The 16709-nt window shown below is 41.8% G+C and overlaps 2 protein-coding genes and 1 non-coding gene across 7 annotated transcripts in view; 1 reads left to right on the plus strand and 2 right to left on the minus strand.

Moving 5' to 3' along the window:
- The window catches only part of LOC125884046 (nucleosome-remodeling factor subunit BPTF-like), a 55349-nt gene extending 51827 nt beyond the window's left edge, over positions 1-3522 (plus strand). For all 5 annotated transcript variants that reach the window (XM_049568782.1, XM_049568798.1, XM_049568791.1 and 2 more), the window contains one exon: positions 3-3522. In XM_049568782.1, the coding sequence (XP_049424739.1) occupies positions 3-39 (37 nt within the window). In that variant the 3' untranslated portion in view covers positions 40-3522. The remainder of the gene's footprint in view (positions 1-2) is intronic.
- Positions 3523-6631: 3109 nt separating this feature from the next.
- On the minus strand, positions 6632-13404 carry LOC125886492 (UPF0450 protein C17orf58 homolog). Its single transcript, XM_049572741.1, has 5 exons — positions 13290-13404; positions 11797-12459; positions 10628-10714; positions 8739-8930; positions 6632-8366 (listed from the first exon to the last, which is right to left on the minus strand). The coding sequence occupies exons 1-5, from the start codon at positions 13360-13362 to the stop codon at positions 8179-8181; spliced, it is 1203 nt and encodes a 400-aa protein (XP_049428698.1). The 5' UTR covers positions 13363-13404; the 3' UTR covers positions 6632-8178.
- A 3219-nt stretch (positions 13405-16623) lies between these two features.
- On the minus strand, positions 16624-16696 carry trnar-ccg (transfer RNA arginine (anticodon CCG)). The gene has a single exon. It is a non-coding gene; the product is annotated as a tRNA-Arg (tRNA).
- Positions 16697-16709: the final 13 nt, after the last annotated feature.

The following is a 16709-nucleotide window of genomic DNA, read 5'->3' on the forward strand; positions in this document are numbered from 1 at the left end:
AGGTCTCATAACAACAAACTACAGTCAGCAGCCTCTTAGCTCCCTCCTAAAAATCCAAGTGTCAAAAAGACAAGCCTTGTGAATGATTAAGCCCCGTGGTCCAAGTCAGGCTGCATCTGAACCTGAGCCCTCTCTGACGGAGAGCATGCTCCCAGCTGAAAATCAGCTCGCACTGGTGTCAAAGCGCCCAACCTCCAACACGGAGAGAAAAGCCCCTTTTCATCCAAAGTGTCTTTGGGACGTAAAGGCAGAGAAGTCCTACCTTCAGACCAGGAGACAGGGCAGCCGCGGACCCTGCCTGGCAGCCTGCTTCATCCCAACCAGCCGTTCCTACCAGTGCATCCCATCCATGAGAGGAAAGGTCCAGATGGGACACGCAGATAAATTTGATAAGTTGGCTGGTTGGATTTTCAGTGGTCAGTCCGGTTGTCACGGCAGCAGCGGACTCGTAAAAGAGTTGTGTTCTTTCTGTAACTGATCACTATTTTTGTGTATCCTATATAGCAAAGTGTCAGCTTTGATCTTCCCACCCAGAGGTGCAACTTTCATTTCATCCTGTCAAATTTTAATGACACAAACATCCCATTTAAAGCTGAGACCAACATGGAAATGTTCATGAGGTCAAAATGAAAATGCCCACTTTATACTTCACATGTGGCCAATGGCAGGCTTCACACCCATGTACAGTACCTTCAGTTTCATCTCATATTTAACGCCTGTATGCCTGAAAGCTACGGAAGCCCATTTCCAGCAGTGTGATTTTTAATAAAGAAAGTTATTTAACTACATCAAAACAATAACTTATATCAAACAAATTACTTTGTATTGTCTCTTGGTATTTTGAGATGCCAAGTCACTTTGAGATAAGTCATTATTTTGAGAATGTTTCCCATTACTTTAAGATAAGTAAGTCATTATTATTATTTTGAGAAAGTTAATTAATTTGAGATACTAAGTCATTTTTAGCAAGTTTCTCATTGTCATTATTTTTGGAAAAGTTTCTTATTATTGTGAGACAGTAAGTCATTATTTTGAGATACTAAGTCAGCTTAAACAAGTTTGTCATTATTCTGAGATACTACCGTAAAACTTTAATTAAAGGCCTAGTCCCAATTTAATGCCCAGCCCCTTTTACTAGCCCAATATGGCTACACATTTTGACAAAGGCCAGTCTCAGTTAGAGGCCTGGTCTGGTTGCCAAGCAGTTCATGCTTTTATAGAAGTTTTTCAGATGTATTGAAAGGGGTTGTTCCTTGATTGCCCTGTAAGTTATTTATATTCCTTTAGTCCATAAGGGTCCTCAGATCAAAAGAATCAAAAGGGTTTTTCATTAAAACGATTCCAAGTTGTGAGTATTGTTTTCACAGGATAAAGTGGTGTGTCGGTATGCCAGGTGCAGTAATCCTTGAGTGCCGTAACTCTCTCTGATGCACTGTTTGTCGGAGCTAGATCAAATAAATGATTTTAATTGATATAATATCTGAAGCCTAATTTTTATACAAGTAGTATTCATATTGGTTTAAATGAACAATGTGATAGTATTTTCTGAACTTTGATGAGCAACAGTTTTGGGTAAAAGGAATTAAAGGCCTGTCCCAAATATAGGCCTGTTGATTCCAGTGATTTATGCATAAAATAGCCCAGGCTATTAATTGAAGTTTTACAGTAAGTCATCATTTTTATGATATGTCATCATTGATATGTTAACTTATGATTTGAGGTAAAGGAGTCATTTTGAGTCAATTTCCCATTATTTTAAGATACCCATTACAATGAGTTGCAGGACCTCTTTTTTTTTTTCCTCTCTCATTACACGGGCAGAAATGGGCTTCCAAAGTAAGCAGCATTTTATTGGGTCTGCAGGAACTAACGTTGCTCTTTGTCCCCCACCTGATAAAAACAGCCCCACTGAAGCAAACCAGTTTTCAGATCTCAGGCGCAGTGTCACCATCCGTCTTTCACACTTCACTGCACCGTTACTTTGACTGTATCCTCAGTTGCATAGCCCTGCACGAAGCATGAAGCAGCCTCATAAAACCCACTCTGCGGCACTTTTCACTGTACATTCCCTGTCACAGTAGCCTGATGCTGAGATGCTCCGTTTGTATTAGAAGCTAGATTTCTGAAGTTCATTGTAGGATTAACATCACCACATAAAGACAGCATTCACTCAAGTAATTCAAGGGGTCTTCATTTTGTCCGAGGGCTGTCGTGTTAATTTCCAGAGGAAAACACCCAGGACAGACCATCTCACCCACCACATCCTGCCCCTCCTCTGACCTTTTACCATTTAGTGTTCCTCTGAAATGCAAGTGAAGAATGTTAACTAGCTCTGTGCTCCTTTTAAACTTGACCTTTTTGAACGGGGTCAAGGACAAGAAGGGAGAAAGCGAGACTGTTAGGCCTTCAGGGAAGGTGAGACTTTTACGAGGCTTAACTAACCCACATGTACTGTACCTTCCATACACGCACTGTCTCGTCACAAGCTCTTGTTTCTGTCAGTGGCTGAGTCTGTAAGTCTCTCTCCCCTTATCTATCAGCCACTTCTTCCAACATATTTCATTGAAGTTGACAGGTTGGCTCACATATGTCTCTCAACTCGCCCTCAAAGCATGGTTAAGTAATTGGATAATGGACTTTTCCACTCAGCATCAACTCAGTTATGTTGCGGTCTGCGGCAGCATGTCTGGGAGTAAACTTTGAGTGGGGACTGGGGAGTCTTTGTACCGTGGGGTTTGTATGAAAATTTTATAGCTGCATTTTTAGCATATTTGGGCACATTTTTGTAATCGGTGATTATCAGTTTTGTAGGAGGGGAGCAGTCATGAGACACAGTTGTCTTTAAGTTGTTAAAAACTCTTTAAATTTAGGCAAATGTTTCCATTTCAGTCATTAAGTTTTTTTGTGTGTGTTTGCAGAGTTGAGAGATAATGTAGCTGCTGTCTTCTTTACTGTGTTTGTGTGTCTTTCACACAAATGTCCGTCACTTTGTAATCTGATGATGATGTGTTTCATCCACTGTTTGTAATCTCTATTGTATATTATGGCTGTCCAAATATGTAGAGATGAAAGATTTTTAGAGCAGTAGAAACTTTTATTTTTCACTCTTTGAACCAGCAACTAAGCCCGCCTGTATATTTTAACTGTCTATTTTTTCTCTTTAATTGAAGTGAACTCTACATTTTAGGTGAAATTGCCCTTTATATTAAAAGTGCTGCATATTGTGAGCATAAAGGTTTTGAATGGGGGTAGAGTGACACAGTTAACTCTTGTAAAGAGTTTCTTTTTTTTTTTTTTGTAAGAAACCAACCAGTTCAACATAACTTCTATATTGACATTGCATTTCTTGTATTATTTATTCATATCAATGAAAAGTTCTCAGTTTTTTTTAGTAATGTTGAGGAAACGTAACTGCAGATAAAAAGTACTCTATGTTTTTAACTGATTGTGGCAACTCCGAAGAGATTCTCTTTTGTACTTGATAGGACATTTCATCCTAGATAATAAAAGTAATGTTTTTGACACGAGATTTCAGAAGAGTTGTGTTTTCTTTGATTGTCTCTGCTCATGACAGACACGCTGCAGAGCGGTTTTTCTAACTTCATCATACAGGCCTGTCCAAGTTTGTCAGTGTGCATTGTACTATCATACAACGTGTGCACTTTTTTTTACCATGTATTTACTTTTAGAACACTTTCAAGAGCTGACATCATGAAGTGTTTTACAATAAAAAAAAATTATGTATAGCAACAGAAATATAATACAGACTGCAGAAAAGTTAAAACAACAAACAGAAATAAGTGACAAATATATGAAAAGACAAGTGTTAGAGTGGATCTTAAGGTGTCTGCAGGTGACTGACCCTACAGAGCTCTAAAAGTGATCACAAACATCTTATATGAACTTCTGAATTTGATGGGGAAGCAGGGTACAGACATCAAGCTCAGTGTCTCACAAGACCGTTTTGAGGACCCCATCAAAAGGTAGGGAAAAGCTGTTTGGACCATTTCAAAGTGACCCAGGGATGTTTTGCTAAGGCAGGTGAAGAGGGAGTTACAACTACCGAGACGGGATGAAATGAACACATGAATAATCATCTCAGTCTCAACGGGCCTGAGCCTCAACTGGGGAAAAAAACAAGTGTGAATCACACACAAGATATTGGTCAAGAGTCAGGGTCTGGTCCATGCAGATTTTGCACAGAACATTTAACAGCAGGGGAAAGAAAATCGAGACCTTTCATTACCGTCAAGACGAGGCTGGCTGGCTGTGGCAGAACTGACATCTGTTTTGTCCGTGTTTGAGAAATTTTCTGCCATTTTTTTGAAGAAGTTAGGTAGGTATGTAAAATGGAAAAATGATCAGGCTTAAAGGAGCAGTGTGTAGGATTTTGTGGCATCTAGTGGTGAGGTTGCAGATGGCAACCAGCAGAATATCCCTTTCCTCATCCCTGCCTTTCCAAGCCTGTAAGAGAAGCTGTAGAGGCCTTCAGGCAACATAGAAATGTAAAAGCCCTCTCTAGAACCAGTTGTTGGTTTGTCCGTCCTGGACTACTGGCAGGCTCCATGGAAGAGAACCTGCTCCCTATGTAGATATAAATGGCTCATTCTATGCTAATGACAACACAGTGGTTCCTAGTTTCAGTTATATATTCACAACCAAAAACATACTTATGCATACTGTATTCCATTTCTGGCAATAAATGCCCCCAAAATCTGTACACTGCTTCTGTAAGTCAGATATAGAATTGAGTATCATCTGCATAGCAGTGGCAGGAAATATCTTTACTTAAATGACATACTATTAGGCATCCCTGTGGTTCATGGTGGAGTTGAGAGCCCCATCATGAACTGCAACATGCCTTATTAAAGTCCCGCTGGTGACTTTTTTTGCATCTTTGTTTTTCTAACGTCCTGTAAACTCTACTACTGTCTGTTTAAAATGTTTAGAAAAGCCCAAAACTGCCCCAAAATGGACTTATCTGCCCGAGGAGAAGCATGCACAAGGCTCCTGAGTTTCAATGTAGTTTTAAAGGGACAATTCACCCAAAAATCTAAAATACATATTTTTCTTCTTGCCTGTAGTGCTATCTATCAGTCTAGATTTTTTTGGTGTGAGTCGCCAAGCATTGGAGGTATTGGCTTTAGAGATGTCTGCCTTCTCTACTGTTAGCTGATCGAACACCACTGAGTTAGCTTACATTGCAGCTCAGCTAGGAAGGACGCCATTAATATTTATATCTTGCAATGTCACAAGCACGAGCCTCTCATAGGTAGATGCGTGCTTCCCTCTGCACAGTGATAATGGCTGGTGGGTGTAGTGTGGTAGAAACAAAATTCTTCCTTCATCAAACTGCTCACAACAAGGTCTGTGGATTATCTGTGGAGTAATTGGTCATGATTTCTGGGAAGAGACATTGCTGTTGGGTTTTTCAAATGCACCACAAGCCAAGTGCCATCTAGTTCCATTATATTCGAGACAAGGCAGACATCTCCAATATCTCCAACACTCGGCAACTCACACCAAAACCATTTAGATTGATAAGTATTTTTGATTTGGCAGTGAACTGTCCCTTTAAGACCTATTGTTTACATGTACATGCACATACATTCATGTATTTTTTAGAATAAATTGGCGCCTAATAAAGTATCAACACACTAGTCATTAACAAATACAAAGACTGAGAGAGGGGGGGTTCTGTGGGGACCCACAGCTCATTTTTCTCCTGGGGCCCCTCAGTGAGATAATCCAACACTGCACATCAGGTTCAACCCCCATGTCAATTATCTGAAGCTTTAACAGAAAAGTGTGTGTGCGCTTGTGAGTCCTGAACAACAAGGTCATGACCCCCAACACATTCATACAAACTCTTCCTGTGATCAAATTACGATATGACACATAAAAGCCACCTCTGAGGTTGACCTTTCACACTCCTCTCACACCCTTCTTTCTCACCTCCCTTTCTTAACTCCCCACTCAAACCGCTAAATGAATCCAGAGGCTCGCATGGACGCTGCAAGCGCCGCAGATGGCCACAAGCCCCAAGTGGTGTAAATCCACCACCCATCGGCTCCTTCTCTCGCTCCCCCCTTGTGGCTTGGGGGCTATCACACAGGAAGCAATTTAGAGACGTTCCCACCTCCCTCTCCTCTCTCCCCGCTTTCTCTCCCTCCTCCTTCTCCTCCTTTACATCCTCTGCGATGAGGAATGTCCTCCCGCTGCGATAGTAGCCAAGATGTGGAGCAGGCTCCTGTTTCCTGCCCGCCTGCATCTGTTCCCTCCAGCGCTGATCCCAGATAGAGGCTTCCTCGAGCCTGGGAACCAAGCGGCCGAGCTGACAGACGGACAGAGGGGGAGAAAAGAGGCTTAGCCCTGCCTGCCTCGACGTCCAAGTTCCCAAGTCAGTCTCCCCTCCCGCAGGCCAGACAGAGACCATGGTTGTTAAACTCTAATTAGAGCGTCTTGCGTTGGGGGCTCCTTCCCATGCAATCACTGGGAATGATAATGAGGATCGATGTTTCAGTCAGTGGGCAGATGTATGTGATAGCGCTGGTGAAGGCTTGGTTTAAAGACAAATAAATTCCTCACAGGCTCGTTGAGTACAAAACAAATATACATTTTTATTGGGTTTGTGTATGGTAAAGCAATGTAAGCATTCAGTGCAAGTTTTCCCTTTCATAAGAAGCATGAGCTCGGGGTCGTACTACAATCAAGCCAGGGATTTCTGATTAAATAAGAAGCTATCCCTTTAGAAAGACAGACCCAACATCCCCTCTCCTGCTTCAATCCCCTCCCTGTGTCATTTTACATAACCTCCTCTATTTCTCCTCCACCTTGCCCCCATCTCCCTCCTCCTCTGATCTTGCCTACACTTTAAATGCCCCCCTTCTTGGAGGACGTGTTTGCGTGTAAGCAAGAAAACAAGGGCCGTCCCAGAGAGGAGCTGTGACGGAGGCACTTTTTCCGAGTCATGTGTCCAGGTGCGGAGAGGATCAGATTCCTGCGATTAGATTTATGGCTTAGTCCCTACAACAACACACCCCCTCCTCATTCAGCAAGGCCCCTTTTGATGTCCCAGTCTACTTGGGCAGATATTTCATCGTGGACACATAATTAAAGTTAGGAAAATAAGCCGCTCTCATGACAAGCAAAGGTCCTGTGCTCACTCATTCCCTCTCTCCCTTTTTCTCCCTCCTCCTCCTCCTCCTTGTTTTCCACCGAGGTTTGTTGCTGCTTTTTCAGGCCCTTCATTCCCTCCCTTTGGTCCTTGTAACAATAATAGTGCATTTCCTGCCTACCAATAACAACCACAGTGACAACATGCATGGGACTGAGCATTACAAAACAACACTGTTTGGTGCAGTACAACATTTTGCATTCATATCAATTTAGAAGCATCATTGATTAATCATAGGAATCAACATGATTATTGGAAATATTGGGTTTGTATTAAGATCCAAGGTTCTAAATGTACTGAGCAGCTGCCATTATTTGGAAAAGCCAGCATGCTTGTCTTGAAAATAAAGTTTCTCTTTGATGTTGTGTAAAAGTATTGATTTCTGTTTTTCAACTGATAAAAACGGGGGCATGCTTTTAAAAGCAACAAGGACAACAACATTTACCCGATAATCTTACCTGTATGCATGTTCATATGTGTGCTTGGATTATAGTGGGGATAAAAAGGTTGACTGCAGCACAAATATTGGCTTGTTTAACAAAAACACGCTAACGTAAGTGCTGGTACAAGATGATAAAATATACCCATTCTTCAGATGAGCCAAATATACCTTTTAACGTGAGCCAATTGAATTAGTTTAGGGACTTCATGAACCAGCCATGAATGAGGAGTTTGAGTGGAGTTGCTATTTTGGGAATAATAAGGTTGGGGACACTCTTGTTTGACGCCCCAAACGTTACAAAGTAATCATGGAAAATCCATTTAAATGAAGATGCTTGTGTTTTCTATCAAAGAAACCACAAGTCAGGAACTTTACAGAGGAGTAAAAAAGATAAACCAGGTTTAGGATACATCATAGCAGTCCGTATGAAAATAAATCCATGCCTTCCGCAAAATGTCTTCTGTCTTGCACAATACTGAGGGGTTATTAGTTACGATCAGTTCAGGTAAGCTGCAATGTCTCTTCCCCTGCAGCAGGGGGCCATAGTCCTATCTTTGGTTCACCTACACCTGGAGCGGGTGGCCTCCAGGGCTTTCTGGTGCCTCCGTTTGTTGAATCTCTTGACGTAGTTGTTGCTTCTCAGGAGGCCGTCTCCAGGCTTCAGTTTACCCCCTAGTAGGTTCAGGAGGTCGCTGGGAAGATGGCGCCGCCGGTGGTAGATCTGGCCCATTATAATGTATCTGGTCCCTAGAGAATGGTTAGGGAAGATGTTGACGTGAAAAAGTGCACAGTCGAGCATTTTTCATGTTTGCCCTAAACAAAGTGGATGCTGCTGCTTTTGCTGATCTCAGGGAAACAGAATTCCCACATCCCACACAAGGAGACTTTGGTGGGGACTTGTTAGAGACTTCTTAGTTAATTGGTCTTGACACGTCTGCGTAAATGTCTCATGATGTACAACTTCTGTCTTATATCTGATCTTGAGTATCAATCAAAGGTTTGCATTCATTAGATACACTTTCACAGTTACTACAGTTTCATTATTTCACTACACTAAACAAATTTTCTTGTGAGATCCTTTTGTTTTATGAGGCTTTTGTGCATTCCCACTACACTCACCGAGCTTGATGTCAGGGCAGGGCTTGCTGCACTTGTAGGTGTCCAGGACCAGAAGGCGAACTTTGAAGAAAAAGCTGTCAGGGGTCACATAAAGACGACTCATCTTGTAGAAGCCGTCACTGCTCACCATCAGTGTAATGAGGCGTATGCCTTTACGCACCACATCTATGTCATGAACTATCCCATTGACAGCTGTTAAAGGGAAATGAAAAACATCATATGTCAAAATGCTGGAAATTCATACATAATGATTTTAGGTTTGAATATACAATCTATATTTTAGATGCATGTTTTGTTAAGGAATAGTTGGACATTTGGGAAAATATGCTTATTTGCTTTTTTGCCCTGAGTGAGATGAGAAGATTGATTCCACTCTCATGTTTGTCCAGTACATATGAAGCTACAGCCACGAGTCAGTTAGCTTAGCTTAGCATAAAGACTGAAAACAGGGGAAACCGCTAGCCTGGCTCTGTCCAGCACTGACAAAAGCAGATTGAACAAACCAGATAATTAATTAGTTTTGGAGCTTCTGCAGTGACGTGAGCGCTGCTCCGGACTGTCGTAGTGAAGAGGGAGTTGAGCCAGAAGGCGAAGCTTCTGATTTACTAGTCCATACGTCCCAACCCTAACCTGTGGTCATAAGCTCGGGGTAGTGACCGAAAGAATGAGATTGCCGAAATGTGGGGTGGCTGGGCTCAGGCTTACAGATAGGGTGAGGAGCTCGGACATCCGGAGGGAGCTCGGAGTAGAGCCGCTGCTCCTCTGTGTCGAAAGGGGTCAGTTGAGGTGGTTCGGGCATCTGATCAAGTAGCCTCCTGGGTGCCTCCAGCTGGAGGTGTTTTGGGTACGTCCCACTGGTAGGAGGCCCCAGGGCAGACCAAGCACATGCTGGAGGGATTATATATCTCATCTGGCCTGGGAACACCTTGAGGTCCCCTGGGAGGAGCTGGAAAGCGTTGTTGGGGATAGGGACGTCTGGGGTGCTTTGCTTGACCTGCTGCCCCTGTGACCCGGCCTCAGATAAGGGGATGAAAATGGATGGATGGTTTTAAACATGCTGGTAGTATAATTTTTGTTAAATTTGGACAGAGCAAGGCAAGTTGTTCCCCCCTGTTTTCATGAGAATGGCATCAATCTTCCCACTTCCAAAACGTTGAACTATTTCTTTAAACTACAAGCCTCAAAATTGATGTTTAGCTTATATTAATGTTTAATTATGTTTTTGTTGAATGGTTTTTGTACACATTTGAAATTATCTTTGATATCCTTTTTTCCAACTGGCGCTCAGTATTGTAACATCAGTTCTTCATGGTTTTCTCCTGCAACTTGACTGGATGCTGTCGGACTGGTTCAAACAAATGATGTAGGGATTAATGAATAGCGTTAATGTTGGCTGATTGAGGAAATGAAGGGAAATTAAATGATTTGTGACACACTTTTTAAATAACATACTTTCTAATGTTTGGGTAAAAAGGTTAAAAAGGTATAAAGTCGTTTCAAGTCAGGCTCAAGTCCAAGTTGTCCAATGGTCATTGGTGTTTAAGTCCAAGTTTAGTTGAAATTCTTGTTTGATTTTGTAAAGTCAGGTCTAAAGTCATCAAATTTGTGACTCGAGTCTGATTCAAGTCCAAGTCATGTAACCCGAGTCCACACCTATGAATTATTCTATAGCAACTGTACAATCAACATTTACTTAACTACCTCCATAAAGCCAGTGATTTGTTCAAAATGTTCAGGGATGTTTATTTTTTGGGGGAAAAACAGACTTCTATGAACTAATCAGTACTGAAACATTAAAGTTCACGCTCACTGGCCAAGGCTTCAGGCTCTTCCTGCATGTTACTTTGTCTACCTTTGACAAACTCTTTTTGTCTCTCGTGGTTACATACCAAACTCACTGTAGCAGTAATACTCCCTCTCCTCCTTCTCCTTCCTGCACTCACTCATGCAGAAGGCATCATGCGTGAAGTCGTACTCTATGGAGAAGAACACAAGCAGAAGACAGGATGAAGGGATGAGAGTGTGAGAGAGAGTGACTGTCTGCCAGACTCTCATTCCAGCGTCATTAGCAAAGAACAAGGTTGTCATTACAAAACCCAGGCACTGCATTCCTCCGCATGGGACCGGAGGGGGTGGTGTGTGTGTGATGGGATCATATCCGTGTTACATTTTCCATCTTAATTACAACATCAGGACCTTCTTGTTCACTCTGCATCAGTTTCTTTACAACCTCGCTGCACACAAAGGGAAACACTGACAGCCAGACTCGAGGGAGGTGGTTGTAATTAGTGGCAAGAGATGTTCACTAACTACCAGTGGAGAGTTCAAACTATCATCACTGTCATTATCACTCTGAGTGAACTCTATGAACTCTGCGTGTTAGTGTATATGATGTTACTTATATGACTGACTTATCTTCACAGGAGTAAAACATATGTAGATATTTTTTAGGTATTTTATGAGGTATTTTGTCGTCTTTATTAGACAGGAGACAGCGCAGAGTGGCAAATAATGTGGGAGTTGCTGGATGCTATGTAACAAAAGTCCCTAGCCAGACTCAGTGGACTTGTCGATGATATGATCAGCCCATAGGCCACCAGGATGCACTAAGAAATGTAGCTTTTGAGCATTTTTTTCAGTTTTTGGTCAAAGGCATTTTGGAAACTTTAGTATAAAAATCAAGTTTTGACCCGTTTTGTCATCAAATGTCACAAGACTCTTTTAACTTTGTAAGAAATAGAAATTACATGGGGAAAAAAGTGGAATAGAAATGCATTTTGTTTTAATTCAGTGACTTAAACACTAAAAAATTGCGTTCAGTTTGAGTCATTTGTCACTGTGACTATGTACTACAATATTTCAAAGGTTATTAATGGTAATAAATACTGTGATACTGAGCATCAAAGGTTTTCCCAGATGTTGAAACTCTCTTTTGAAATATGTAATCCCAAATGGGAAGCTCAAGCTCAATAAAGTAACGTTCAAAGACGCTGTGCACAGCTCTGTATCAATACACAGGTCAACCTCCAAGGTCAGGACACAACATATCCTCCCGTACCTCGTCTCAGGATGTCCAATTGGTAGAGCAGGCTGGAGGAGCGCCGGTTGAAGAGGACAGGCGGGCGGCTGTTGTTCCTGCTCGCTGCACCGATACCTGACTGATAGAGACTGGACTTCCCCGGTCGGTTCTCCTCTGGGTCGAGCCGTCGGTTGGGGGGATCTCTGCGCGGGGAAGGGGCCGGTTGGTGCGGCAGAGCCTGAGGCTGTGTGTGGGATGGACTCCTGGGTCTGGAGTTGGGGTGACCCTCTGGTTCACTCTGCTGAGGAGGACTGATGTTGGACTGGGCGTCCTGGTTGGTTCTCTGCACAGTGCGGTTGGTGACAGCAGCTGTGGCTCCTGTCAGGGGAGTTTTGGGAAGCAGACCAGCAACTTCTGCTCTGGTCTTCTCGCTGTTGTGCTCCACCAGTCGGTCGCTCTTGGGGCCCTTTTTGCTCTTGTTGTGGGGGCCGTGGTGGCGGGGGATGGGGGCCAGGTCGGTGTGCTTTGGCCAGACAGCAGAGGGTAGAGGATGGAGTGTGAATTTGGACTCCCCGGTCTTGCTGGTCTTCTCCAGGAGCTCGTTGATGGGCAGGGAGGGCTCTTTAACCACCAGCCGGCTCTGGTTGCTCGGAGCTGGATCCACAAAGCTGGGCTGGCCCTTTTCTATCAGGGTGTACAGCTCTGGGTTGACACAAGCAATAAGTTATACTTCAGTTAGACATTTCCTGTAATAATAAAGCACTAAGCTATAATAACGGATTCATTCACTGTGGATGTTCCTTCCAAGGAGGCAGATTTCGTGTCAACATAAGGGAGGACATATAGTGTCAAACACCTACTTTCCTGCTTTCTGGTGAATTTTCATGCACAAATTTGTACCTTTGAATTTATTTTGTTTTGTCAAAATAAAAGTCTTCTGCCTCTTTTATGTTTTGAAAATGAACATGTTCTAAATATTGAGGGTTGTGTCCCCAGTGTCCCCCTTACAATCTGCACCTATGCTTGAAACATATAATATTTCCTGAATAAAGTGTGAGAAATGTTAGTTAGTACTTATCTCAGAGGTTTATCAATAACTCTCATCTTGAGAACTTGACACTTTCCTCTACAGTATGACACTCACTGACATTAGCATGAGTGTGCTGGACATGTGTAACTTTATAAGAATCTACAGCTCAGACATTAGATTTTAAAATGAACCAATCATAAAAGTCTGATGACTATTACCCACTTAGCATTTTATCTATGTGAATGATTATATAATTGTTTAGGGATGTGAAATTTGCAGGAAAAAATAGCCTCTTTTTGTAGTTTCTTTTACAGATAGATAGATAGACTGATGTTAAAATTGGTAAGAAAGTTTAGGAATGAGTAAATCCCCTCTGATGTGAAATTATACTTGTACAGTTAATAGACTTCAATATAAAGATCTTAACATGTAAAGCAACAAGTGAATGTGTAATAAGAAAAAAAAACAGTATTTCTCCACCACATGAAAATATACCACTCACCGTTGACAACATGCTCCTCTGTCATGTAAAGAGGAAAGCCCAAAAACAAGAGAAACAGAATAATCCCTGCCATCCTGGATGTTCAGCTGGATGTTCAGTGTGGACACATATGTTAAGGTCTGCCTCACAGAGGGGATTCCTGGGATTTTTATACAGCCGCTCAGGAATGAGATGGGATGTGGTGGAAAGGGAGCTGGTGGGACGTCCCTAACACAGAAATAAACACTGTGATATTACACTCCTTCCATTCATAAATGGATTCTAAAAGGGCTCCTGTTGTTGTTTACACTGTAAGAGGGGAAATGCTGATCTGGTGAGATATTCTTTGTTCTCTGTTTTTGTTTGTTTATTTTACAAACTAGGATTTTATCTTACAGGACACAGGGTTTACCTTCTGGTATGTGTTATCCAACAGAATGTTTACAGTCGTCTGTGTGGATGGTTTACTTGCATTTTTGCTGGGTAATTTTATAAAATATCCTCCACTCCAGGGCAAATGATAGCAACCTTTCTGCTGACATCAGCCCGCCTTGATGAGAGGTGGAGGTGACGGTGTACCTGAGTGTATTCAATATCAATCAGTCTTCACTCCCCTCTGGTGGTCACATGCAGGAACTGCGACACATCATTAACTGTCAAATTAACAATTTCCGGACCTATACTTTCTAAATACAGGCACCAAAGTAAAGCAATCTGAAAATAACACAAATGAACGCTTTTATTATTCATTACAAGAACAAAAAATACAGTGGAGCAGTCATAAAACATACAAGAATGATTAAATATTGCTGCATCTTGTAGAAACAGCATTCAACAGTTTAATATTATGAAGATATATTGAAAAAATAATTTTAAAACGACAGGTAAATACAAAATAATTCATATTTGTAGAAAGACAAAGGTAACAAAACTAATCAAATAGTGACATACTGACAGGCTGACTGAGATTATGGTCGACATTAATGAGTTTTTTTCAATAGTTTTGACTTCTTCTACTGTATCAAGAAAATATTTACCAGAAGTGTGATTACTTGCTATCATTTCTGCATTGATACTTTTTTTTGACGCAATTAATGTGCTGCAATCTTCACAATGACCACAGGAGGGCAGTGAAGACTCGTGAGTCTAAACACTCTCAGGTCACCTGTCACCTCAACCTGTCACTGGCTCCGTTTACACTGGGTATTAACATGGGCTTTGGGTGAGCCAATCACAAGAGGACAGCCAAGACACATAGCTGTTCACACCTGTGCCTATCACACTTCTCCGACTGACAACCTGTGTTCAGATGTCGTTGCTGCATCACCTGTATAGTTTTTATATCCACACTTTTGCTAGCTGTCATGTCAGCGGTTGTTTAAGACCTATTGAAAACATTGCTGTCAGCAGATTTCAACATGTCTCCTTCCACAGGGCAAAATGATGGATAGTCATGCAACACTTCGCCCAACTCTACATAAAATGGGTAAAGTTATGAGCATTTGTCCACCGTCGCCAAAACAACCATCATGTCCTGCATTGGTGTAGTCCTGGTTGGGGACGCATCAGGATGGGGCAAGTGGTCTTAGATTGGCTCACAATGCATCTTGGTGGTCATTTACACTTGTATTTAGCACTGACTTCTTGTGACCGGATCAGCCAAAACACATGTTAACATCAGGTCTAAACAGGGCCTTTAAGACAAGCTCATGTTAATTTTGTTGGCTCCATTTCGTCAGTATAAATAATGCTAGTCTGCCTTGATGCTTGGTGGGTTAAAGCTCATTAATACTTCCTTTATTTAATTAAAAAAATCTGTTCATTTCAAACATGTAGTAACCCTCACTGCCCACGTATATCCTTGCATCCCTTATGTTGACATAGATTTACACTGGGTGGCACTCAAGGTCAGAGTCAAGAGTTTCTGACAACAACAAACACGGCGAAGGTGGAGGAGGTCTATGTTGTACCTTTGAACGGGGGCAGCGTTGGAGACAGTGGTGGTCTGTGAGGCCATGAAATATCCATGAAATATATTGCGACATGTGGTCGGAGAATTTTTTCGTCTGTGTCTGTGAGCTTTCAGAAGACTTGCAGAAATACAGATGAAATGAATTCAGAGTACGGACATATTTAGGGTTGTGTCCCCTGTGCCCCTCCTAAAATATACACCTATGCTGCAAACATAGAATATTTCCTGGTTCAGGATCTTTCTTTAGCTTAAATGAATAAAGTGTGAGAAATCAAAATCACCCCTGGGAAGAATCCACAAGAAAAGCACTGGAGCACTCAGATCACTTGTGATGAATTTATTTGTGACTAACGTTTCGACGCCAGCTGCGTCTTCATCAGAGTCAAAACCTGTGAGAAATGTTTGTATTAGTAGCCTACTTATCTGGGAGGTTTATCAGTAACTCTCATCGTGAGAACTTAACACTTTCCTTTCCAGTATGACACTCATTGACCTCAGCATGAGTGTGCTGGAAATGTGTAACTTTCTCATACATTAGGTTTTAAAATGAACCAATCGTAAAAGTCCCCAAGTTATGAAATTCTGATGACTATTACCCACTTAGCATTTTATCTATGTGAACCACATTACGTAATTGCTTTGGAGTTTAACATTTCCTCAAATGTTTTTCATGTCAAGGACCCCTAAATTGATACGTACATCAGGTCATGACTCCATTTGATAAGATGGTGCTTCTGAGAGGAAATGAAACCTGTGATCAGAATTGTCACTCTTTTGACTTTTACTCACATTGGGCTCACATCTTTAGTGAATTGAATAGTAAAAATGAACTATTTCTCATTTTTCTGGGGATGACCCCTGGTTGAGAACCACTGAATTTGGATACCATCCTATGGCACCATCAGACAAGAGACAGGGGCAAACATGCTTAACTGTGTTTTATCAGATGAGTGGAACTTTTGGTACTTTTCTGTTACAGATTCTGCATTTTGATTTCTAATATTCTAGCTCTGGTTAAATTCCACTTATGTGACTACTCTTACTTGTAGATTGGTTTAATGCTGGAGTTAAACTGTGAAAAGACATATTCATCTGTACATGCCATATTTTTATTTGTCTTATTTGGCCTTTTCAGCATTGCTAATTGAGGTTCAGATTATAATTTATGTACCCCCCCCCCACTGCCCAGTTAAAGCAAGGTTTTTAACAGCACGGTTGTCCTGGTGTTGAGCATACTCACCTTGCTAGAGTGACTGAGTTGGTACAATGTAGACCAGTTTGGGGTTTTATTATTTACCAAGAGAATCCCATATCCCATCATACCCATCACTGCGAGGAGCGCCCTGTCTTTCATATATTTAAGCCCTGAAAAGGAGCTAAAGACGACCCAGATGGGACTCGAACCCACAATCCCCAGCTCCGGAGGCTGATGCCTTATCCATTAGGCCACTGGGTCATTACGTAGTTAC

The sequence above is a fragment of the Epinephelus fuscoguttatus genome, linkage group LG3 (genome assembly GCF_011397635.1).
Source record: "Epinephelus fuscoguttatus linkage group LG3, E.fuscoguttatus.final_Chr_v1".
Classification (NCBI taxonomy): Eukaryota; Metazoa; Chordata; class Actinopteri; order Perciformes; family Serranidae; genus Epinephelus; species Epinephelus fuscoguttatus.

Excerpts from the sequence above, each read along its gene's own strand:
- LOC125886492 (XM_049572741.1), bottom strand. The coding sequence starts at position 13,362 with ATGGCAGGGATTATTCTGTTTCTCTTGTTTTTGGGCTTTCCTCTTTAC. Across the intron at positions 12,460-13,289 it reads AGAGGAGCATGTTGTCAACG|AGCTGTACACCCTGATAGAA; the intron begins GTGAGTGGTATA and ends GTGTCAACCCAG. Across the intron at positions 8,931-10,627 it reads TTACTGCTACAGTGAGTTTG|CTGTCAATGGGATAGTTCAT; the intron begins GTATGTAACCAC and ends TCCCTTTAACAG.